The 24,827-nt window shown below is 42.3% G+C and overlaps 2 protein-coding genes across 6 annotated transcripts in view; both read right to left on the bottom strand.

Annotated features, from left to right (window-relative positions):
• Positions 1 to 10,496, bottom strand: part of LOC126385040 (ubiquitin carboxyl-terminal hydrolase 15-like) — a 29,729-nt gene extending 19,233 nt beyond the window's left edge. Inside the window, exons 1-7 of one of the 4 annotated variants that reach the window (XM_050036543.1) lie at positions 10,377 to 10,496; positions 9,516 to 9,643; positions 9,067 to 9,197; positions 6,883 to 7,009; positions 4,848 to 4,993; positions 1,966 to 2,027; positions 1,365 to 1,454 (exon numbers count right to left, since the gene is read on the bottom strand). In XM_050036543.1, coding sequence (XP_049892500.1) covers positions 1,365 to 1,454; positions 1,966 to 2,027; positions 4,848 to 4,993; positions 6,883 to 7,009; positions 9,067 to 9,197; positions 9,516 to 9,643; positions 10,377 to 10,465 — 773 coding nt within the window. In that variant the 5' untranslated portion in view covers positions 10,466 to 10,496. The remainder of the gene's footprint in view (positions 1 to 1,364; positions 1,455 to 1,965; positions 2,028 to 4,847; positions 4,994 to 6,882; positions 7,010 to 9,066; positions 9,198 to 9,515; positions 9,644 to 10,376) is intronic. The other 3 variants (XM_050036547.1, XM_050036545.1, XM_050036544.1) reach the window with 3 other exon arrangements.
• Positions 10,497 to 12,224: 1,728 nt separating this feature from the next.
• LOC126385042 (sodium- and chloride-dependent GABA transporter 2-like) lies at positions 12,225 to 23,203 on the bottom strand. 2 transcript variants are annotated; one of them, XM_050036549.1, is made up of 15 exons: positions 23,089 to 23,203; positions 22,103 to 22,294; positions 20,366 to 20,500; positions 20,056 to 20,196; positions 19,884 to 19,971; positions 19,652 to 19,784; positions 19,356 to 19,490; positions 18,086 to 18,189; positions 17,701 to 17,825; positions 17,476 to 17,588; positions 15,779 to 15,916; positions 14,014 to 14,116; positions 13,755 to 13,855; positions 13,485 to 13,655; positions 12,225 to 13,284 (listed from the first exon to the last, which is right to left on the bottom strand). In XM_050036549.1, the coding sequence occupies exons 1-15, from the start codon at positions 23,093 to 23,095 to the stop codon at positions 13,135 to 13,137; spliced, it is 1,836 nt and encodes a 611-aa protein (XP_049892506.1). In that variant the 5' UTR covers positions 23,096 to 23,203; the 3' UTR covers positions 12,225 to 13,134. The 2 variants fall into 2 exon arrangements, with proteins under 2 accessions (XP_049892506.1, XP_049892505.1); XM_050036548.1 differs by having other exon boundaries at positions 19,884 to 20,196.
• Between the last annotated feature and the right edge of the window lie 1,624 nt (positions 23,204 to 24,827).

Genomic DNA, 24,827 nt, shown 5'->3' with positions numbered 1-24,827 from the left:
AGACCGACTCCTGCACCATGTCAGAACAGCACAAGGGGCTGCGTTGGTGTGGGCGCACTGCTTCAGTTACTGGTGAGACATGAAAGTGGATCCAGGACTAGGAAAAAGAGATGACTGGTTGCTCTGTATAATCATATGTAGATAAAAAAAAAAGTGGGTCGGGTGATCTTGGAAAATGGGGAGAAACAAGGATGAACAGGGAGGAAATCCAGGCACGAGGACAGAAATATTAAAAAGCCTTTATTAGAGTGGCTAAATCATTAAAGGAGCCAACATGATTTGACCACTGTAGGTGGTTTCCTTCTTTGTTGATATGTTTATTTAAATTTTGGATTTCCTTCCTGTTTACCAAGTAAGATCCAGGACTGTTTTGATCTGGTTTGAGGTTACAAATCCATGAATTTGCATGCTTATCAAATACAAACACAGGTGCACAAAAGGGGTATCACAACTCTGGAAAGTTATCACTGCACATCGCAGCGGTCTTGAGATAAACTAGAAATAGGCCATTCATGCCACACAGTTATCTACTGGGAATGTGCACTTGCACATATTTGATTCGCCACTACAACACCCAGTAGGAGGAAGTTGTGTTCAACCAGGTCAAGTTTATTTCCGGACAACCCTGGGTTTCGTTTGCTGGTGGCCTCTGCGTCAGCAAATTAGGGGGGACTGCATGTTTTCTCCCACAGCTAATGTCTGTCTGAGTGCGGCCTGAGAGAAGATGGGGTCTAATCAGACTTAAATTTGAATATAAAACAATTTAGTTTGTTAAAGTAGATCATGTTACCTGGATATACCTTATATCTTTTGTGTTGTACAAGACAGGAGGGGTGAAATAAAGACCTTGTGCCACTCATTAATGGGTGAAATAATCATCACATTAACCATAATCATGCAGCCCAGGCCAGAGCTTTCAATCTGCGAGGTAGGAAAATCAGATGCGAACTATCAACTAGCATAATTAAATGCTGAGTAAGGCACCCAGAGGCACTGGCGGGCCGTTTCTAGAGAGCACTGCTGTCGCTGGAGAAAGTTTTAAAAAGATCAATCCCCCGTAAGTTCCTCCCTGCTATCAGCTTTTACAGCTGAATCTGCATCATCACAAGATCGCTATAGGCACCAACCCACAGCCAGAGATAGACCTGTGCACAACTTCATACTGGGATACAGATAACTGGTCATTTAGTGTGAGTGAATAAGGGAAAATTGCAAATTGAATGAGGGAAAAGTCACTTCATTTCTGCAGGAATTTCTGCAGGAAGCCAATTCAATCAGAAATTCCAGCGCAGGTTAATCTCCATCTCTGTCTGCTGGCATCCAACCCCACCCCTCAGCTATTCGACCCCACTACTAAGCCTTACTTCCTGCTGTTGAAGCTGCTGTTATGATTGTTTGTGAGAGATGAAGGCGAGATCTTTGGCAAAGCAGAGAGATTGGAAGCACCAGATGACCTTCAAAAGATAAAGAATAGATCATGAGTTAGAGGAGAGGGGGAAAATAAGGGGCTGTTCCAGAAAGGTGTGCGAGTGTCAATAAAATAAAACGGAGATGAATCCAAAACAAACAGGAGGGATATGTGAGCAACAAAAGGTCAAGCAAAAGAGGCAAAGTCACAGAGAGAGAAATTTTTTTGAAGATGATGAGGTGCTGTCGTGACATAGCAGGGACAACTTTACAAAAAGGGTTACACAATTAGATGTGTGTGATTTCCAAAGAGGAGGCAATTGAAAGGTGCTTCAGACAGTTGCCCAGACAATGACGTCTAGTGCTGTGACACATCATATTACTTTTTTTTCCCCCTTCAAGAAAAAAACGTCCTTAGGAATTCAATGACATACCACCTATGTGTGTGTAATCTTTTGGTAAATCAACAATAGTGTATGGATACAGCCTGGAAACTGCATTCTATTTTCCTTCAGTCAACAAAGAAAATATAAGCCAGGTGATGTGCCGTTCACTCACTTGGGTGCCGTGGAGCCTCGGGGCCATGAGCCATCTTCATTCTTCTGCTCTATTACAAGAACCTGTGGGAGACAGTAGAGAGAAAATAGGGCTCCGTCTGTTTCCACAAGTTTAAAGACACCAAATATTTAAGTGTTTGCATCTTTTGTGGTCTGCTGAAAATGTCATGTGAATCCTGAGCAAAAAAAAAAAAAGCTGTGTCCGGCTGTATTTATCTTGAGATGGATATCAGAGCTGCAACAATTGATCATATAGTTGTTAACTATTAGATTAATTGCCCACTGGTTTGATAATCGATGTAAAAATGTAAATCTTTTCTTTTTCTTTTCCTCCTCTATGACAGTAAACTGATTATCTTAGGGTAATGGACAGGTATCTTGGACTTTTAGAAACACCTACTGACATTTCTCACCATTTTCTGACATTTTAGAGACCAAAAAAAAAAAAAAATTAATCAAGAAAATAACCTACAGATTAATCGATGATGAAAGTAATCATTTGTTGCATTTAAAGGTATAAAATGTAACTTTTCCACTTTAAAATGCCTAAAAACAAACAGACTGATGTGATTTTTTCTTGAGTTGTGTTCTTACAATATCTCAAACATTTCCAACAATGTTTAAACCCAGAGAAATGTGTAATTTTAATCAAGGACACAGTTTGTGTCCTGTGGTCGCCGTCGCCTATTTGTGGTTTCCATTTCGTTCGCCTGTAGCGTGCGTATGCGTAATGACGTGAGGCATCACGTGGTCTCGGATTGGTCATAGGCTGTACTTGCCGATACCCAATACCGCATTTTAGGCAGTATCGGAGGCGATTCCGATACTGGTATCGTTATCGGTACAACTCTAATTTGTGGCATCATATACCCTTTGCACTGTCTGCCAGGAGCTGTCATTAATTAACTTTTCATTTAGTTTAAATATCTGAAACCTGAGCAAAGTGGCTTGGATTCTTTCAGAAACATGGGAAGAAGGCAATGAGCTATGAAAGAAAAAAATGAAACAAAGAAAATTAGAAAAGCTTTTCCCTAGCTTTTTTAAAATTCTAAATCTATTATTTTTTGCAATTTGTGGGACATTTCTTACCAAGTTGCTTACTGCCTTTTATCCCATGTTTTTTGAAAGAAATTGCACTGATTTGTTCAGGGTTCAAAGGTTTTAATACTTGTGAAAGGCATCTGAAAGCAGCACAAGAAAAGGGATGTCACTCCACGTTTCAAAAGCTTAAAGCCACATTTTTAACATTCACTTCTTAGATCTTGGTTGTTTTTCCAGTGTTTTAACCGGATGAAGGATTTTAGTCATCGGACGTCTGGACTGCAAGTTATATGAGAAACAAGCAGAAGAAACATTAGCGGCTAACAGCATAGTAGAAACACTGATTTGTAACATTAAAATTGCTTTATTCAGTGTTTATACTGGTTTAAATCACCAGGTCCATTTGTTTCAGTGAGCAGACCTCCGGAATGTCTGGATCTTAAGTTATCAGAGAAAAAAGGTGAGCACACATTAGCAGGTGCTGGGCTAGTGGTCCCTCTGTGACGAGTCAAAAAGCATAGGAAAAACATGTGAAACTGCTTTATTTAATGCTTTCACCTGTATAATCACCCTGTCCGCTTGTGTTAGAAAAGAAGAGATAACTCGGCTCCTGGTAAAACCCTCCTGAATGATGAACACAGAAGGAATTCTAACCGGGAGAAACTGGCTGCAATGATGGCACTGCTCAGTCTTTTGTTATTGTTTTGACTGAAAGGTCCCTGGTGGCAGAAAATTGCATTTTCTATGTTTAACTGCAATTAAGGTGCTTGGATATGACCAAAATATCCGATTACACTTTGACTTTTCCAGGATAAAAAAAAGTCATCATGACATGAAATCAAGACACTTCAGAACAAAAGTAGTACACCTGTTCAATATGCTGACACCAAACAACAGATTTGTTTCCATATACTGTGAGGATCTCCCCTGACTTCTCCCCTACTAGTAGAGCCAACAGCCTGTTGCTGCTATTCCTCATGGGGGAAGACAGGGAGCCGAATGGATCTTATCCACTGTTTCAAATAGCGAGGATTTGTCCTAGGCTCGACAATCCTCTGGAACAGCTGCTGGTGAACGGACGGCCCCAGCGATCTGAAGCCTGCTGGCTCATTGCGGCCAGGTGTCTGAATTAATCTGGGCTTGTATAGAGACCGTGTCGGCTCCAGTCGGCTGGCAGGTGGATGCCGGGACATGCGTGCACGGTTTAAGAGGCTTACAAAGAGAGGTTGGGCACCTCGCGTGGCAGCCGTCACACAAATGTTGTGGGTTTCGGAGCTGTAACCACTTCATTAGAGGACAATCTTACCACATTGTGTTGACATCAACTTAGTCAGACGATGATATAAATGATATTCTGTTTGCCAGCATTTTCCATGAAATGTCCTGAGGTGGAAAATTGGTGGTGCACATTTCCCTGAATACTGATGCCTGCTCGCATTCACACATGCCCCCATGCAGGAATTGTTCCTGGACATTTCAGGGATAAGCTGCATGTGTAAAAGGGCTTTTAGACTGCCCCCTGCAGGTTACCATAGCCTATTGGCTACAGATTCAAAGAGAGCAGGAAAAAACAAGGGTTTTCTGAAGCTCCACTCTGCTGTGGCCTAAAAAGGCTGACTGGCAGAGAGCACAAATAAGAATATGCTATCTGAAAGGGGTGACTGAAACTAGAGCATATTTCACTGAGCTCAGGAATAATAACTGTCTACATAGCAAGCCATATTTGGACAGCTTTATTGTCATATACATTTTTTCCGCTGACTCCTGAAAAAGAAGCCTGCAGAGGTATTCAAACTGGTTCCACATTGTGACACTTTCAGATCAAACGAGAGAAGTCCCTACCTGCCCTTGGTAGAGGCCGGCGTCTTGAATGGTGCTGTCGGGTTTGTTGAGAGGCTCAAAGGTGTTGCTCATGTACCTGTTCCACAGCCTGGTCTCCTTCTCATCAGGGATGCTGAACAGCTTCCTCATCTCCTTCTCTATCATGTCTGCAACAAAGCATGGATATTATCAAGAAAGAAACTTACTTTCTTACTTGCAGAATGAAAAGAGAAGAGACACTGAAACTAGTGTTCAACCACAAAGGAGGAACTGTGGATTTATCACTTTTTAGCATGTCTTATTAGTGCGTAGTAGGGCTGCCAGGATTAGTCGTCGATTAGTCGATTAGTCGATCGATTAGTCGATCATTTTGGGGTTTGGGCGAGACAGACCGACATTTTTCAACATTTTAACACATTTTTCGATGAAATGATTTGTCGACTAATCGAAGAAATAATNATTGGCAGCTTTACACACTCTCCCATGACGGTGAACTTTGGCATGAGTACGAAACAAGACATTAGATCATTTTGGGGTTTGGGCGAGACAGACCGACATTTTTCAACATTTTAACACATTTTTCGATGAAATGATTTGTCGACTAATCGAAGAAATAATCGACAGATTAGTCGACAATGAAAATAATTGTTAGTGGCAGCCCTAGTGCGTAGGGTTATTAGTGATTAATGGGAGGGTGTAAAGATTCACCAAATTAGGGTTATTAGTGATTAATGGGAGGGTGTAAAGATTCACCAAATCCACTATTCATTTCTTTTGGGGGGATTAACTTCATATTAATTAATCAAATAAAGAGGACCAGTCAACACATTCCTGAACACCGAATAACCAAAACGTTCCCACTAGTGATGCACAGACAGGTCAGGGCTTTTTAATACCCGCACCCGCCTGACCCACTGTGAGAGCCAATCCACAACACCAAGCCCACAAAAATTTGTGTTAATAAACCCCCCAAACTCACAAAACAATTGACTCTATACATTATAGTAGCACAATTGTCAGGACTGAGGACTGAGACAAGGACAGAGACAAGGACTGAGTGTCGCGGTGGTGCTGTGTGTGTGTGTGTCTGAGAAAGAGAGAGCGTGACAGTCAGAGACAGGAAAGGAGAAGGTGAAAGGTGCACTACTGCACGTATTAATTATATATTAACAATTTAACTGGAACACTGCTTTGGCAATTTGAACTCACCCAAATGAACCTGTAATATTTTCTAGTATGCTTAACCGAACCTGCTCTACCCCTTGGCCCCGTGGAACCTGCAGGTTGTGGGTCGACCTGCATCAGGGGATCTGCAATCAGCCATCCTGAGAGTTGCCCCTCATAACTTAATGAGAGCTTGGTCAACTTGGCAACACAATGTGGGAGAGGATGCCGAAGACAGAACCGCGACAATGAGACCGTGGTTTCGGTCTCGGTTTCAGAACTGTTACATTGAAAACACACAAAGCAGCAGCAAAGTGCGGCTTGCCACAACAATTAAATTTTTTCTGTGGGCGGGAGGCGTGTTCACGTGTTTCAGGTGGGAAGAAATGTTTGTAAAATGGGTCAACATGTCACAGAAGTCACAGGACTCTGTTCACAGATTTGCCATGCTGCTTTAAGATAAACTATCGCCAACTTTTAGTTTGGCTGCGCTTCGCCACAGAATCAAATGGCGCTGCTTGCACGTCGCGGCTGCTTGGTGTGTTTTTATTGTTAGCCCCCTAGTGATGAAGAGTAAGACAACAAGTAAGATCTTTCTCCATCAACAGACCTCATTTGTTGAAACATTACTCAATTATTTAACTGTAAATTTTATTACTTTGTGTGTGTGAGAGAGAGAGACACACTCTGTGCCTGAGTGTGGCTGAGTCTACACCTCCTCTGCACTTTGTGAACAAAAATCAATGCAGTTATTGTTAACTGATGTTTTAAAGGATAAATGCAAAGCAGTGGAAATCCAACCTCAAAATATGACATCTGACTGGACGCCAAGTCGACTTAAGTATGAGCAGTAGTGTGAGTAGACAGTTACTCCAGAGGGACTCGGGCCTACCTATTGTGTCAGCTTTACTGAAGCGCCTGGTGATCACATTGTCCATGTTGCTGTCTTCACAGAGCTTCAGCTCCGTCAGGTACACCTCCACCTTGCAGTGCTTCACAAACATACCCTGTTCCACCACCTTAAGGGAAAAAAACAGTGAAATGAATGTCCACATAATCTGAATGAGACCAGGATTAGTCAAATACACCGCATATGTTCTGAGCACAACATTAAATCCTACATTTATACACGTGTAAAGTGTTTGCAGATATTGTACAAACATAAGACATAAGTCTAATGTGAAAGACTCATAATATACTAGCACTCCTCAGGATAACTCCAAATATTGTTTTTTAAATCTCAATTGTGTGCCGTATCTGGACTATATTAGCTGACTGCAGCAAGCAAAAGCGTGGGTCCTGAAAACGTTATGTACCTAGAACCATAAGATAAATCTCTGCTGTCACTATATCAGGTGAAAATACAGTTGACTCTACAGCTTGCAACATAAATCAACCAAATATGGAATACCAGCCATCAGCTTCTCTGAATAAGAATACATCCCAGCCACACCTCCAACATTACCTCTCTCTACTTATTTATGTGCGGTCTTAAACAATGAAACGTGTCTGGTAAATTTGTGGTTGTACCAGCTTCCGTTTCTCATGGTTAACAAAGTACAGTCTGCTGGCCTGGCTGCCGCTCATCTGATAGGAGCAGAGTCACAGCGCCTAAATTAGCAGCACCTCGTGGAAACAGCTGAGGGGTCCCAGCCTATTTATTTCACCGCTGAGCCCCCTTCAACACACGCACACGCACACGCACACACACACACACATATATACACACACAGAACCAACTTCACAAATGTCCCTGAGAACTGCAGCAGTCACACACACACACACACACACACACACACACACACACACACGGCTCAGATTCTGCCCCCACCCCTCCCCTGTCCCTACCCCGATCCCCAGGTAGGCCCATCCTACCCCTCAGCACAACACCCATGTGTTTGTAAACTCGGAGCAAAAGCCCATCTCATCGCCAAACTCTGGCAGAATGTCTCAAATCAGAGCCGAGCCAAAACCATTTACCCCACCCACCCCCCTCCTCCCATACTGGTTATGCCTCTCACACTCCTCTCAGACACTGCTTCTCTCAGAGTGACCTCAGCCGGCATTCCTCCACTTCAAAAAGCAAGGGCACGCAGAAACACTCCGCCGGTGTTGGCATGTCACACCAGAAGAGGACAACGGAAGGAAACGTAGCGTCAAACCCGTGACCACAATCCTCCTAAATCCTTTTTTAAACGCTCGTGTTCCCCTCCCGCACCTCAGGATGACAACCCCACAAAAAAAGCAAGAGTGTAAAAGAAGAGGAAAACTAATAATGAACCTCCTGCATGTTGTGTCTCGCAGATCGCTCCATGTAGCTTTTCAGTCATCCAGAACGTTGCCTGAAAATAGAAACCTCGCGGCCACCCGATACGTCCCACGACATACATGGCAAAATGGGAGGGTCGATGAGAAGGGGGGGGGGACCAGAGAGAGAGGATGACAGAGGTGAAGGGGGAGAGGAGCCTCTTCTAGCAGCCATGATGCCATGACTAGCGAGATTTGAAGCGGGGATTTGATACTGTAGGTTCTTATACGTTGTAGCCGCCATCATGAAGTATTCCACTGACTAATCAACTGTAACCACTCAGTGGTTTGTTTCACGCCAGCAAAATATTTGTAAAAAAAACACTTATTAGCCCTAAAATAAATAACCGCAGTTTGTGACAGAAATGAATGAAAAGCTGAAGGAAATGAATGAAAAAACTATCATTGTTGCTTCCTTTTCACGCAAGGTAAATATCCAATATATCAGTGTTATCTTTATTTGTTTCCAGCTCCTTTGCACTTCACACTGGCCATTCAAGTCAACCAATAAGATTTGGCTGCGTCTTTTACCATTCTTTGTTAAGTAACTATATGACAGACTCACACTGCTATTAAAATCGTGCTGCACTCTTAATATCCTAATTTCAAATGACTGTAACAGCTCTGTTTCAACCCAACACAAGCCATACTGTACACCATAGCCACTAACCACAACCATTAAACTCCAATCTATTCTCAAAGCATTGAGCAGAACATTCACCAACCACGAAATCCATTCATAATCTCCTACTAAAGACAGACACCGTACCTTGCGTGCAATTGGCTCCTGACTCTCCGTCAATCCATACCAACTGACAAACTTATTCCAGCCCTCTGTGGGGACCAGGATGTAGTCAAGCTCATCGATGAGGTGCTCCTTGATGGCCAGCACGTCCCCATCTAGAGGTAAGAGGGGGGTGAGAGAAAAGTTGAGAAACAAGTGAGCAGACAGTGGGAGGGAACACACATTGAGGGGACTGTCTCACACGACACAAAACACACAAAGGAAAAAGGTATGCTGGAGAGCTTTCTATGAACCCGCAAAAAAGGCTACTCTATGGAGACTGTCAACAATGTTGTTTTTGTTCCCTTTTCCTCTGAACTCTTTGTTACGACTTCCAGAATAATAAAGCTATACTGAGCAGAGGTTTGTTGTGTGCCACACATTATTTACAATATATTCCTATGTGTGGTTTAGTGTCTAAGGAGGTGTCTCACCTCTGAGAAGACCAGAGTTATCGACTGGTCCTGGGTAGACATTCTGGTCCCCCATCTGGTATTTGTCCCAGCTGTCAAATCCCACATATTTCTTCCACTGTTTGAACCAGTGACTGTCCACCAGGTACCTGCAGAGAGGGCAAGCAGTATTGTAATTTGGGATGTGATAAAGCAACACGAGACACTGCAAATCAGTCTAGACTGCTGAAGGGTCAGTGTAGGTGTGAACCAAAGTTTTTCTGTTTCCTTTTTACACGTTACATGCTGGTAATACAAGTAATACTCCGGCAGGTGAATGCTACCTTGCTGTCAGTGCTCTCAGGCTAACATGACACAGATTGACAGTTGTAGCATTAGCACTGTCTTGAGTTCAGGTTGCTACATGACTGGCCAGCTGGCTCTGTGATTTTGACAGGTGCTTCTTTTCCGACTCCGCCCTGCCGAAGCCGACGGATGAACCCACTGACTGGCAAACCACTTAGAGCTCCGGTGGGTTAGCCAATTAGCTATTAGCCTGCTAACTAGATCAGATAACCGAAATGCAGCCTCACTGGGACTTTGTCAGCAGACAAATAGCGAGACGGTAATTTGGAAACAAGGAATGTAACCGCCACAGTACTACATTTAACGGTGAAAGATATGTTGGGTCTATCGTTCTTCATTGACAGTAACAGCTAGCGTTAGCTCGAGAACCGCTAGCTGACACACATGAAGCTGACAGGCTCCCGTTAGCTAGCTCGAAGCTAACTGTCAACACGGCCCGTCACCTCGGCTTTCTTATCCTCCGTGGCGTTGTCAGCCTCGGCGGAGGCGGCCGACGGCCACGCGCCGTCTTTGAAAAGGTTTCAGCTCGAGTCTTACCAAGTGTCTCCCTTTCTTAGCTGTGTTTTCAACAGTGCCGCGACCTCTCCTCTCTGGGTATCCAGATCAGCCGCTCCTCCTTCCGCCATCTTTCCTCAGACATCACCCGCTGCATGGTGGGAAAGTGCGGGGCGTCACCGAGGCACGTAGAGGGTGACGCTGCCGTCTCAGCCAATCACCAGCGCACCGGCTGCACAGCAGAAGCGTGACACCCAGTGGCAAAATGATTCTAGAAAAATGCTCCAAAACTGCTCCATCATTGTGACTATTTGATGTCTAAGAAACTGTAGTCAACTAAAAAAACAGTTTTCACTAACTACACAGCTCTTTGTCCAGACAGGGGCATTATTTGATGTCTTAAACACACTGTATGAGCTCAGTGTATAACACAATAACTCAGGAAGTGAAATAAATCTCAGCAGTCTAATTTCATTTCCTTTTTTTGTCAAACATTGAGAAATTTATCATTCTTTCCTTTGGTAAACCAGTAAAATGCCTGTTTTCTGCATTTCCTGAGGGCAGCCGGAAAGTTGTTTATGTCAAGGCCATAGACATGGAGTTAACATTGGGAGGGGACAGTATGCCAGGAGTCTGAATCCCAGTGATATGTTAAATTATATCTGATAAATATAATTTATTAACGACATTAACGTTAGTTGAATACACTAGTGAGCCATGTTCTGCTTGGGTACAGCTACACCAATTGGACAAACCACAAGCACAAATGCTGAACACCATAATACTAGAACTGGTTGCAATAATAACATGAATTTGTTAAGTTTATTTATGGTTATGATTACATTTACCAATGATAATTTTGGACAGAGGTTATCTCAAGGCTGCTCCACATGGAGGTACAATCAGGTCCTTCTTCAACTGGCGATCATCCTGGAACGAAGGAGAATTACCACCAATGCCCTCCCCACCCCTTTGCCTGGACTCCGAAACACCACCCCCCTCATAAGAGCAGGACAGCCCCCCCGTAAACCAGTCTGCGAGAGTGGAAACAACCCTCCTGGATACTGCCTAGGACTAGAAAATGCAGGTTGACCTGGATCAGAGACTCAGCTTTCCACCAGAGATTGCTACCTCACATAATTCCCTGTGCATTGTGGAACTAACAGCACCATGGGAGGCTGCAGTTGGGGAAGCTTATGAATGCTGATGTACACAGAGCTAGAACAACGTGGCTGGTGTAGCCAGGTGCTCCCTGTAGAGGTTGGGTGTAGAGGGTTTGTAGCCATTTCATCAACCAGGATTCTGAAAAGTATGGGGATTCGAGGACAGGCCTTCTGTGAAGCCATCAAGTCACTATTAGAGGCTGCTGAGGGATAAAGAGGAAGGACCCCAACTGGTCTGCAAGATGTCCAATATGAGGGGTAAAAGCAGAGGGGGGCACACCTGGGACGACAGGTGTCACCGTTGAGCCCTCTGGAGGTGTCATGGGCCTATCAATGAAACACCATTGAAGCAGGGTGCCCACCTAATGACCCCAATGAAGTGACTACCCCTCTCCCACTCAAGACACAAGACCACAGGCATGTGCTAAAAGCTCAACTTATAACTGCTGCCTTGGTTTGTGTTGATGCTTGGCCCCAGGTATGCAAGAGAAACACAGGGCTCATAGCCTGTAGGCACGTTATGCGAACTAAGCTCTTGCAAGGTCAATGCTCAGTCACAATCGCTGATGAATGTGTCAAGCAAACATGATAAGGAGCATACAATGTCATGATCAGCATGTGACAGGGGTACTCCAGATGTTTAGTATTGCACTCTTGCATAGTTGGGGGACTTGCGAGATATGCATTTTAAAAATGATAAAAAATTAAACAGGGACAAGACAACATGAAATTTTGCATGTTTATTTAAAAACATACTTACAAGATTCACATTTCTTTTTACAGTCATATTATGTTACAGTACAACATATGAAACTACATTGTAAATGTCATGTTAGTCCTACAGTGTTATAATTGTCACTGACATTATATCCTTTCATTACACCGTCTATCCATGGGAAACACAACATTTTATTTCAGTTTTTGGGAATACAAAAGGGAAATGTTTATTGATGTGTTATGATAATACAATATATGATACAAATATGGCTGTGTCGCCATGAAGTGATGTCAGATCCACAAGGACGTGTCACAAAGTAATGTACATGTAGTGGCAACAAATGGTTAACCTGTTCCAGTACTGATTTTGTTGCTGTAATGTTACATTTGCACAAACTTCATCCTTATTATGCAAACTAAAATATTTATTTTTAGACTTCTGGTGGAACCGAATGAGATGAAAAAGCCATTAACCTTGATATGAAATTGTAACATTCTCAACACCATGGCTCACTCAATTTCAACTGGCCTTGAATCAATTTATTTACATCATCGTTAAAAGCAGAGCTGGACAACATACGCCAATGTCTTAATAGATTTTAGTTTGAGTAAATAACTCTTGTCCCTGAAAATATGCCCTTGTCCCCTCTAAAACTTCTAAGTAATCCAATAAATGACTTTTTGTCTTTATCCTTCTTTTATCACATTACTGAAATGTACAGGCGCTGCCAAACCCAACGCACCAGAGGTCGACTATCTCCTGAGTCCTCCATATCTGCTATGCATTAAAGTACTGGATGATGTGACACTTTATTGTATCTTTCCCTGCAGTGATATTTGAGATGGAGGCAAAGGGTGCAGCAAGTCAAGGATGGAACCAAAACCCACATGTCTTTCCTATACGCATCACCACAGGGGCCTCACAAGTTGGAGTCGGTCTCTGAGACGGGATAGTAGCCATTTTTAGTCATGGGGGCTTCTCCCTCGGGCGCAAAGATGGCCAGTAACCTCTCCTGCTCCCTCTTGGTTTTGGGTAAGGTGTCAGATGGTGTGATGAGCAACTGGATGCGCTGCAGAAAAATAAACGTTCAAGTCAAGTCCGGGTTCAGAGGGGTTGGGGACAAGTACACAGGGAGGCTGATTAAAGACCAAACAGACAAACACAGATCCTTGAATTCAAGACACTGAGTTAATCATATGATAAGATAACAGATAACAGCTCTCCCCTCACTTAAGGACATTAAACAGCTCTATAGGGATAAAGACTTACCTCTCTGAGTGTCCCTTGGGTGGTACTGATCTTGTACACCATCCAAAGTGGAATGCAGACCATGGAGGAGAGAGCGAGCAGCCAGCCAATGGCGTAGCCCCACCATGGGTACACATATTCATTGTTGTACTTCAGGGGGGTATATTTGATGAGAGAGAAGGCGAATGTACCCTGCAGGAAACAAAAAGGAGAGGAGAGGAGGCCTCAGTTGCCGTCAGCCTTTGTCATTTTTGGAAAGCCTCGATACTTAATTAGTTTGTTGATACTCACAATGCACGTGGCCGGGGTGAGGAACAACCAACAGTACTTGATGTAAGGTCCTGGGCGGTAGCCAATCATGTCCTCAATGTTATCATAGAAGCGATCTGCACCTGGAAAAACACAGTAAAGACATTTCTGTCTGTGTCGCTGAATGTCTCCTAACAATTAGGAAACATACTCTAGAGTGTGTCACCAGAAAACACTCGTGAAAAATACTTTTCCATTTTCACCCGTGAAAGACAGCCTTTCATGTTGGAGGACAGCTTACCATAGACCCATGCGATGCAGACAGTCTCAAAGATGGACATGAAGAGGAGACACATGCCACTGGCTGCGTAGTAATCAAAAAGCTGGAATACATACATGCCTCCCTACGAAGAGAGAGAGATAAAGCACTGAGTCCAAATTACATCACTAAAACATACCTCTTATAGTACAATTAATTTGTTTCAAGACAAATATGGGAGATTATTTAAAGGTGGAGTGCAGTATTTTTCAGCCCAGACCCTATTTTCTCATGTTTTTGTGTTTAAGTGACAGCAGTTTTTGAAACTGGTTGCATATTGTGCAGCACGCTGCAATGTAACCCCTCGGGACATCGACAATGTTCATCCGCTAGAAGTGCTTGTTTTTTGCCACTGACAGGCTCAGATTGTTATTTAACCTGTCTGACAACAGACAGTATGGAAAGGATCCTTACCAAGAAAGACCTTTTGTTTAACCAGAAATAGCTCCAAATTGCTATCGCCAAACCTACCAGACTCCATTTAAATAACAGTAATTTTTATTTGTGTAAAACACACTCCATTTAGAGTTGACAGAAACAAAATAAAACTTACAAAACCATATAGGTTCATCTTTCCACTAATCCGACAATCACCAGCTCTGGTTTGGGTGAAATAAACCTTTAATTCATCCAGTTTGATGTAAAAATATGCCGCCTTTATACACACTAAAATTACTGTTTATTTAAATGGAGTCTGGTGAGTTGGACTACGTCAAGTGTGGGGCTGTTTCTAGCTAAATAAAAACAAAAGGTCTATCTCTGTAGGGATCCTTGCCGTAAGTAGTCAGACACTTAGAACAATAATCGGACCCTGTCAGTGGCAAAAACAGAGTCTGTTGGGTCGGCAATGGTGATTCAGGGCTGTTTCTGGTTAGATAGAAAGGATCTTACACTATTACAAAAACGTCTATCTCTGTGTGGATGCTTCCCATAAATTGTCAGGCACTTAGATAATAATCTGAGCCTGTCAGTGGCAAAAAAAAGCACTTTTTGTTGACGGTGCACAAATGCCTGCAGGAATTACACTGCAGCCTGTTTTCTCCATCAGTCACTTAGGCATAAGAACATTGGAAAATAGTGCAAGTTGAAAAATATTAACATTAACATTATCCTTTAAATACTAGAATAGAAGTTTGGAGCAAGTTCATTTAATGCATAATACCAAAAATACAAATGATAAAGATGAATCTACCCTTCTAGTGTAAATATTTAAAGATATACAAGTTTGCCAAATAGATTTGAAATGCTGAAGCCTACAACTGGAGACTTCAGACATTTTTAAGACTTACCTGAGACATGTTGCACAAAAACTTGCTCGTACTTACAAAATGATGACTTGTTGACACCTCTGCAGAGCATTCATGTTTCCAGCTGTGCAGAGGTGAAACCATGTCAACTACAGTAGGTTGTACTCTGTAAGAGCTATTTCAGCAGAACAAGGCATCCTGTCCTGGATTACCCCTAAAAGGCCATAAGGCGCAACCCCCCCAGCATCAACTTGATTTGGAGTGTATGTGTGTGTGTGTGTGTGTGTGTGTGTGTGTGTGTGTGTGTGTGTGTGTGTGTGTGCGTGCGTGTGAATCTAATTTTTAGAGGACATGTTAAATGAATATCTAAATATAGGTCGTTTTCTTTTGCTATAAAAGCTGTTATTGCCCTTCAACATATCATGAAAACAAATGTCTTATGTTTGCAGATGTCTGTGTGCATGCATCTCTATGTGTGGTCCCAGCATGTGACCCCCTACCTCCATCAGCATGATGAGGCCCATAAAGAAGGAGAAGAAGACCACAGCCAACAGGAAGAGCTCCCTGCGGTTTTTCCGTCTGAACACAGCAGGGTACATATCGACTATAGCCGTCACGAGGCTCTCGACGCACACAAACTGATGGGAGGGAGCGCAGAGGTGTGAGGAGGAGGAGAAGGGGGAGAGAGGGGAGAACAGAAAGATGAATTGAACTCTTTTTGTTTGTCAGATACAATGATGAAAGACCTGCCGTACTGACTCATGTAACGCTTGCTTAGTGGGACTTTGAGTGACACTTCCAAGACACCAGATGTGGAGAAAGTATTCAGATGCTTAACTTAAAGGGACAGGTCATCCCATAATCAAAAACACATATTTTTCCTCTTACCTGTAGTGCTATTTATCAATCTAGATTTTTTTGTTGTGAGTTGCAGAGTGTTGGAGATATCTGCCATAGAGATGTCTGCCTTCTCTTCAGTATAATGGATCTAGATGGCACTCAGCTTGTGGTGCTCAAAGCACCAAAAAATACATTTGAAAAACTCAACAGCAATGTCTCTTTACAGAAATCATGACCCGGTTACTCAAGATAATCCACAGAACCTGTTATGAGCAGTTTCATGTAGGAACTATTTTCTTTTTTACAGAACTACATGCTTCCTTCTGTGTGGTGATACAGTTGGTGGGTGTAATTTGGTAGAAAGAAAATAGTTCCTACATGAAACTGCTCACAACAAGATCTGCGGATTATTGTGAGTAACTGTGTCGTGGTTTTTGAAAAGAGACATTGCTGTTGGGTTTATCAAATATATTTTTTGGCACTTTGAGCACCACAAGCCAAGTGCCATCCAGTTCCATTATATTGGAGAGAAGGCAGAGATCTATATGGTTGGTATCTCCAACATTCAGCAACTCACACCAAAACAATCTAGATTGATAAACAGCACTATAGGTAAGAGGAAAGAATGAAAAAAAAAACACTCAATGCAGAAAACCTATTCAATCAATCAAAATAATTAAAATAATTTGAAAGAAATGCAGCAAATCTTTATATTTGTGGAACCATGAAATGTTTTGCATGAAAAATGACTGAAATTAATAAATAGTCAAAATAGCTGCTGGTTGATCAATTGACTAATCGATACGATACGGTACGATACGATACGATACGATACGATACGATACGATACGATGCAATACTATATACTTTATTGTCGCTGTAGGGAAATTTGTCTTTGGCTTAAGTACTGTGCACATTGCCTGCTTCTACAAAAAATCAACAAACAAAAACACATAATCGTGTCAGCTGCACTTGTATTTTTAAATATGTTTTGTGTGAAAAAATTTAATGTATAAAGTAAGTAAAGTTATGTATGTGTAAAAAGTTCAATGATTCCCCTGAAGTGTAGTGGAGTGGAGTGGAAGTAGAAAGTGGCTTGACATTGAAATACTCAAGTAAAGTACAAGTACCTCAGATATGTACATAAATATAATACTTGAGTAAATGTACTTAGTTACAGTCCACCGATGCAAGCCACACAGGAGCAAATAAAATGTATCCAACAAGTCTTTAAAATGAAGTTTTAAAGTGTTCTAAAATGTTTTTTTCTCAAGACAAAGTCAAACCACACAGTATTTGTTCAGCACTCAGTGTCACTGTGGAAAACAAAATGTACTGATTAACTAGAGGAACCTACCTGGCTGTCAAGCCCCAGGAAAACAATCATGATGAAGAAGAGGGCGGCCCACAGGGGAGAGAAAGGCATCATGCTCACAGCGCGGGGGTACGCTATGAAGGCCAGCCCAGGACCTACAGACATGAGTTAAACAGTAAACCAGAAGACATATAAACAGATTGTTTTTGCTATTCTTTTGCTGTTTCTTTTCCTCTCAGCATTGAACGTAGCATGAGAAAGCCTCACCAGACTCTGCCACTTCTGAGATGGGAACATTCTGTTCAAAGGACATGAAACCCAGGATGGAGAAGATTGCAAAGCCTGCCACAAAACTGGTGCCGCTGTTCAGGAAGCACAACGCCAGGCAGTCTCTGCAACACACAGCAGATTATTCATAGAAGAACAAATGCACTGTGGGAGATTGATTTCAGCATTGTCAAGCTTCACATTCACACAGGTGATCACATAAATCACACCAGATGATGAGGCTGATGTTAATGATTACAAAATTTCATGGACTAATTAGGATTTTAGTTCCAAAATTAGACTTTTTGGTTCATTTTCTGCTATGGAAATTAACTCCTGCTTATTAAAGCATGTAAACAAGTAGGCATATAAACTGGAAACATACCTGTAACAGTTATTGTTGTATTTATTGTAGCTCCCCAGAGCGGTCAGCGACCCCAAACAGATGGCGTATGAGAAGAAGATCTGGGTGCCAGCATCCATCCACACCTTACACAAAAGATAAATAACTATAATAAACCACTGAAACTAAAGCAATGCTAACTCATACACATACAGTACTTAGGTTGATGTATATACACACAGACGTGCCATGTGATGTTTATATAATGCACAGGAATTCACGTGCTGAGTGTTAGCATTCATAATCACTGACTCATGTAGTTGCACAATAAACTGTCCGTTGATGGTCTTGTTAGTGTCAACACTGGTTAACGAACCAAGCTTCCGTAAATACATAGAGTCATGGGTGTAGATTCTGGGGGGGGGCACATCCCTCTCAGTCTTTCGAACATGTGCATTGTTTCCTCCTGATGAAAACACAAAATTGGCGGAAATCTAAACAAACTGGCACTAGCTATGCTGCTGGAGGGGATGTGGAGAAATCATGGTTGACCATGCCCATAGTTTTTGGTCTTGTCCCTCTTTTCAGACTTTTCTGGAAGACTTAAACTTTGGGTTTTAGTATTACAACCACGTTCACATCCCTTTATGTTGGACATATCCCTGATGAACTAAGTAAAGATGATACCTGTTCACTAAAGATCTTGCTGGCAGCAAGTAAAAAGGCTATCACCGTTGCCGTTTTGTTAATACTGTTAAACACTTACATCTTCTAGAACAGATGACCTACTCCATACGACTCCAAAAAGAATCGGAAGAAAAACGGTGTAGAAAATGGTGTGTTTATTTAGCCAATGAGACAGCTCTCACATGATTATTATATGTACCTTTTGTGATGTCCTACATTAAATTAGAAAACTTTGCCTTGACTTTTTAAACATCCCATGACCTCATATTTGACTTCTTGCTAGTTTGAGTCCAGCAGACCCTAAAGATAAAGCTCTGTTGTCCTCCCAGTGAGGGGAAGAGCCCAGTTAAGTGTCTGTCTGCGGCTCAGCCCTGGTAGAGTTTGTATTTTCAGTCCCAGTGGTGTCCTGACCCTGCATTTAGTCCCTGCAGGGCCTGCCTCTTTCATGGAGAGCAGATGGACCCAGCAGAAACTAAGCTCCCCAGCAGAGAACCATGGGATACCTGCACCTGGTGCGCCCCCTCGCCCACAGGGATCACCAAATCTTCCAAAGGCCCTCATTGGGAATTTGTGGTTTTACGTAATGTTATTGGATGTGGATGGCTTTTGCGTGACATCGTGGTACCTGAGGGTCCGACAGTCGTCCCAGGTCTGGATAAAGGTAGAACTGGATGCCGATCCCCGCACCAGGCAGGGTGAGCCCTCGGATCAACAGCACAATCAGCATCACATAGGGGAAGGTCGCAGTGAAGTAGACCACCTATATAGACACATGCATACAGCGACGTTAGATAGGCAAACAAGTAAAATAAACATGCCAAAATAGAAAAAACAAATACCAGATGTCATCCTTAAAGAGCCCCAGAACTGTCTTTGGTAGAACAAAAATACATAAATAAAAAGGGTCACGGGGTCACCCACCTTTCCTGTGGATTTCACCCCCTTCCAGATGCAGAAGTAGCACATGACCCAGGCGATGAGCAGACACAGGGCCAGGTCCCAGTTCAGTGAGCCCATGTGGTCAAGGCCTGGGGAAATCCTCAGTGCTCTCCTCCTGCGGGGACAAGGACAGAAACACAGAGACGATACATCCTTGCCATTTCCACAACAGTAACATATCACCAAAAGGAAGTTTAACAGTCTGAAAACTCACTCCCAGAATTCAATGACCGGAGAGGTGGCGTTTAGGTCGAGCATTTGGTTGACTGAGGTGTTTCTCCTCTGGAACTCTACGCAGTTTTCTGAGGAAGAAAAAAACAAAAAAATGTAGAAATTCGTACACGTATCGGAGGTACTTCTGATGTATTTCGGAGTGCTTTTGTTACCTGTGTTCCAGGTGTTGTTGCAGGACGACCACGGCAGCTCCCAGGAGAAGGAGAAGGACAGGTAGAAAATCCCCCAAGCCAGAACAATGATGTAGTAGAAGTTCAACAGTGTCACAATCACCTGCGTGCCATAGCCAAGACCTGGAGAATAATCGATAAAAAATAGATTATCATAAGATATTGAAGGTCCAAGAAATATTTCACCAATGCAAAAATCTCCAAAGTATTTTCGTCCCCCTACCAATTTCCAACTTCCAACTTTCCAAATGGCCTATACCTTTCCAGGATCCCACACCAGCTTACTACCTACCTTCAAACAATGGACTGATTTTTCTCCAGCAGGTGATGCCCCCTTCGCTGGTGTACTGGCCCAGGGCCGTCTCCAGGAAGAAGACGGGAACTCCACAGGTGAACAGGAAGATGAGGTATGGGATGAGGAACGCACCTGAGTTGAGAAAGAGCAAAGGATTCAGTTGGGTTACTTCTACTTCCTGTTGGTGGTCCTGTGTTTTAGAGGCCCGACGATAATGGTTGACTGTCTTTGTTTAGGTGTCGTCTTGTTCACTGGTACCATATGTTGAATAACGTTTGTCTTAAATGCCTGTTTCCTATTTCTATCCATGCACGAACGCAAACACCATGTCTTCAGTCTTTTGAAGGACAAATACAAAGGCAGAAAGATTCATTCGTTCTCTTAGGGGAAAAACGAGAGCGTCTAGAGGACATGGGATCAGAGCTAAAATCTAAACACAACCCAGGAACTTCTTGCTCTGCTACACCCAAACACAAGCGGCAGCTCCAATAGTTATAGTCAATCTGCTCAATTATGGCAAAATGCTCCAAAAGTCCATGCTGAGTCACCTGTGTGTTGAGTATCCCCCAGAAAGTGTAACATTACATAATAATGATTCAACTCTCCCTCCTTCCCTTGACCCCTCTCTTACATACTTAGATTACCTATTACCAATTACATATTATCTCTTACATGCTTGTTTGTCAACAACTTAAAAAGCTGCTACTGTTGGCACCAGATTGCCTTTAAATAACTTGTATTCATACCAGACCTAAGCTAAACGTCCACCACACAATATGTAAGAACCATGCAAGGTCAAGAGTAGATGATGTGGTATTACATGCGCTAGAATTAATAATTTTATTGATGAGATGAAAGAATACATGCCTGAACACAAACTGAATCCATCTGAAGTCATATATCAAGAACTCAAGTCAATGGTGAAGTGGTAGTTGATGAGGTGGGTGTACCACTAGGTAGATGGGTAGGTTACAGAGGAGGCAGTGGGTATACTCTCCTATATATTCCAATGGCTTATTGGCTGATAGGTGGGTATACTGTTAAAGGCCAGAAAAAGAGGTGGGTACACCCTGTATACCTGCGTAGACCCTGCGTTACACCACTGACTACAAGGCTTGAAGTACCCAGAGAAGACCTTCTTTAATGCTCTTTTCTTCTAGATTTGGGCCCGAGCCACTGCCACTCTCTTTCGTCATTTAGTGTTAACATCCCGTCAGGTGGCCGAGGATGTTTGGCGAGCTCAGATTTCCGCCTCTCCGCAGGGACAGCTGCTGTGAGCGAGGAGCAACAACAGCTGCCTGACCCCTCTTGGCCCTGAACCCTGACCCTGCGACCCCCATGGAGGGAGAAAGAGAGGCGTCCGATTATACTCCTACGCAAGCATGCCTGAAAGGAAATATGCTCTGGGGTCTGATTTGGTTAATTGTGAGTAATGTTTTTAACTTCTTTCACCTGAGCTCAGGTTGGGTTTTGACCTAGGTGTTGTGTGATGACATATTTGTGGGTTTGCATCTGCTTCCTCTGTTTCAAATTTCATGTAGGTTGAGTGGAATAGTGCCCTAGAGCAGTATCAAATTATTTGAGCACGAGCCTGATACACCAAACTATGTTTACTCCCTATGCAAATCTTGGTGTTCTACATTCTAGGTCCACCTTCAGTCAGGGCCTACAATGGCAGAGGAGAGGAACTTGCATCAACTCCGTCCTCCGTCCACCCACTCTTCCTCCACTTACCTCCTCCGTTCTTGTAGCAGAGGTAAGGGAAGCGCCACATGTTGCCCAAGCCAATGATGGAGCCAGCAACAGACAGAATGAACTCTATCTTGTTGCTCCACTGGCCCCGCTCCTCCATCTTCTCCTCCGAGGGGGGCTTCTGGGCCTTGGCTCCACTGGTGCCATTGGGCATACCCACTTTGGCAGTGTCTCCTACAAAACAGGACAGAGACAAGAAGAAGACAATCACAGCATGTTATAGATGTGGGTGGTTACCTGAGCTGGAGTTGCTTTCCCTGCCCCCAATAAAGGTCAATATGCCCTGAGGGAAGGCACCACAGACATCAAACAGCTCCAGCTGAGTGGGCAACAATGTGACTTTGCAATGTATCTTTAGGATCTGAATGTGTAAACAGAGCGTCTAAAGGTATTTGACACTTGGACTGAATGCTTTTAAGACCTTTCTGATTTCATCATTTTAAACCAAAGTTAAGATTTATTTTTGGACAAACTATCTTTTTCTTATTGAAGCATTGCAGGCACGCATTAAGGTAAGCTGTATATGTGTCAGAGGTAGGAATTAAAGTGAGTTAGGTTAATCTACATCTTGCTTAAGTACAAGTACAAAGTAAAAAGGCAGTTTGACTAATTTTGACAATGGATAAATAAATTGCATAAAATGTCTGTGGCAATCGAGACTTCACAAATTCAAGTTTAAGACTATTTAAAGCCTTATATTTATAAAATGTAAGACTTTTTAAGGACCTGCAGCTGCCTTGTTAAAATTGTATAAATGTTAAGTACAATATTAAAGGAAAGGAGCATGCACTTGTCAAACAAGAAATTGACTTGAAAACATATATAAAAAGAATACAAATTTTTATACATTATAAAATGAGTCAGTTTTAGTTAAGAGCAATGCATTTTTTAAACTTAACAGAATTACATCAAATCAATTTAAATTGCAGTGAAAGTTTCCAGATAATCAATGTACATTTATAACTCACCTTTCATTGCAGCGTCACTGGATCTCCCGTGTGTCTCGAGGCTGCAGCAGACTCTCTCTGGAGGTTTATCTGCAAATGCTCAGGTTTTGAGATTTTAACAGGACTGGACAGGAGCAAAGGGGCGGGAGTTTGTAATGCTAAACTTAGGCCAGCCTCTTTCTTTCTTTCCCTCCAACTTGCCCCTGTCAGAGCAAAGTGCATCACCTGCCTTGACTCCATGCTTAAAATAAGGTGCAACACAAGAATCCAATAGGATGACACCAGAGTGTCAGTGTCTGCTGCAGTGGACCACCTCTGCTGTAGAAACTGTATTATAAACACATTTAGGTTGTGCATCTAAATAACATAAATTGTATAAATTGAAGCCATAAACAGAAAAAAAAAATCACATAAACAAACACAAAACGGCGCTATAGTCTGCTATGACATGATGCTTTTATAGTGACCATGCAGATACCAAACTATAGTTTCAGACATGAATTCCACTCTTAGGCAGCAGTCAACACCACACACAGTTGGACATGGAGATGTAATGGCTTTAGATGACAGAGCAGACGTTATGCAATCCATTATGTACCAGCAGTTAATTCTGTTGATGGTCTTGCAGCCCCTTGTCATCGCATATTATGTCAGTACAGTGACAGAGGTGATTGACTCAGATGGAGGCGAAAGCAGCCGAGGTCAGTTTGCACCGGATTTGTCTTGGCTGAGTTAGACGTTCCCAGCAGCCCCCCACCCACAATTCCCCTCTCCTCTCTTTCTGCAGAAACAGTGTGTTTCTGTACATTTACACTTTCATGTGTAAATCCTTTAAAACCGTTGCCCTACCCCCCCACTTAGAAAGTTAAGGTGCCATGTTGAAAGGTCAACGGCTTCAAAAGAAAAATTTTGAAAAAGGTAATCTGTAAATAAATCTGTTCTACACGATGCATTTTACTCTGCCTGTAACTAGGTGAAAAACAACACTCTTAACATGGAATCGAAATGCAAATCTTCATACCAGAGCTCCATGACATGCCAACAGATCTCGCCTCTAATTGAGCTTAATGAGTAACACAGGAAACTCAGTGAAGATTAACGCACAGCTTGAAATCGACCTGTCGATGCCTCAAGTCACTGCTGAGCCCTCAGAATTTGACCCACCAATCATCCTGACGTTTCAGCCGAGTAAAAACAAAAGCTATGTTTTTTTTAACTGTCTGCTTGTTTTAAATTTTGTAGTTGGTATGTCCATAACTTTTGGTTTGTTTGCAAGATTTTTTGTTGCTCTGTTCTCTCCATTTTCTTCCTAACAAAGAAAAAATTGTGCTATTTTTTAATTCCTATATACACTTGTGTAAAAATGTTGAAATTAAAAACTACGGAAGCCCTGTGAGACAAGTTAGAATTTTTTTTCTAATAGTCTAAAAAATCTGTAGAAATGGTTGAAAATTTTGGGGGGGGGGAATTTTTCTTTTTTATCTGTGGAAACCATTACCAACCAAGTTATATCTTACTTGTTTTTACAGATGTGGAAAAATAATAATAATTAAAAAAATTGTCATAATTTCTCCTTTTCTTAATTTTCTTTTATTTTATATCTTTTTTTTTAAGATCCCTTTAAAAAAAAAAAAAATCTTGCCTCCTTTGATTGGTCTGGCTTGGGTGGGTGGAGTTGTCTCTTATTTCCCCCTTACTGGTTCTGTGTTTGTTTGTAATACTCCATATTTCTTTACTGAATTATCAATAAAAAATACCTT

This window comes from Epinephelus moara, chromosome 23 (genome assembly GCF_006386435.1).
Source record: "Epinephelus moara isolate mb chromosome 23, YSFRI_EMoa_1.0, whole genome shotgun sequence".
In the NCBI taxonomy this organism is placed as follows: Eukaryota; Metazoa; Chordata; class Actinopteri; order Perciformes; family Serranidae; genus Epinephelus; species Epinephelus moara.
Note: the sequence above shows the minus strand (reverse complement) of the source record. Positions and strands in the feature narration are given on the sequence as shown.

Coding starts and splice junctions, on each gene's coding strand:
- LOC126385042 (XM_050036548.1), bottom strand. Junction 19,785..19,883: donor CCGGTCATTGAATTCTGGGA/GTGAGTTTTCAG, acceptor TTGTCCCCGCAG/GAGGAGAGCACTGAGGATTT. Junction 19,491..19,651: donor GGGTGAAATCCACAGGAAAG/GTGGGTGACCCC, acceptor GTGTCTATATAG/GTGGTCTACTTCACTGCGAC.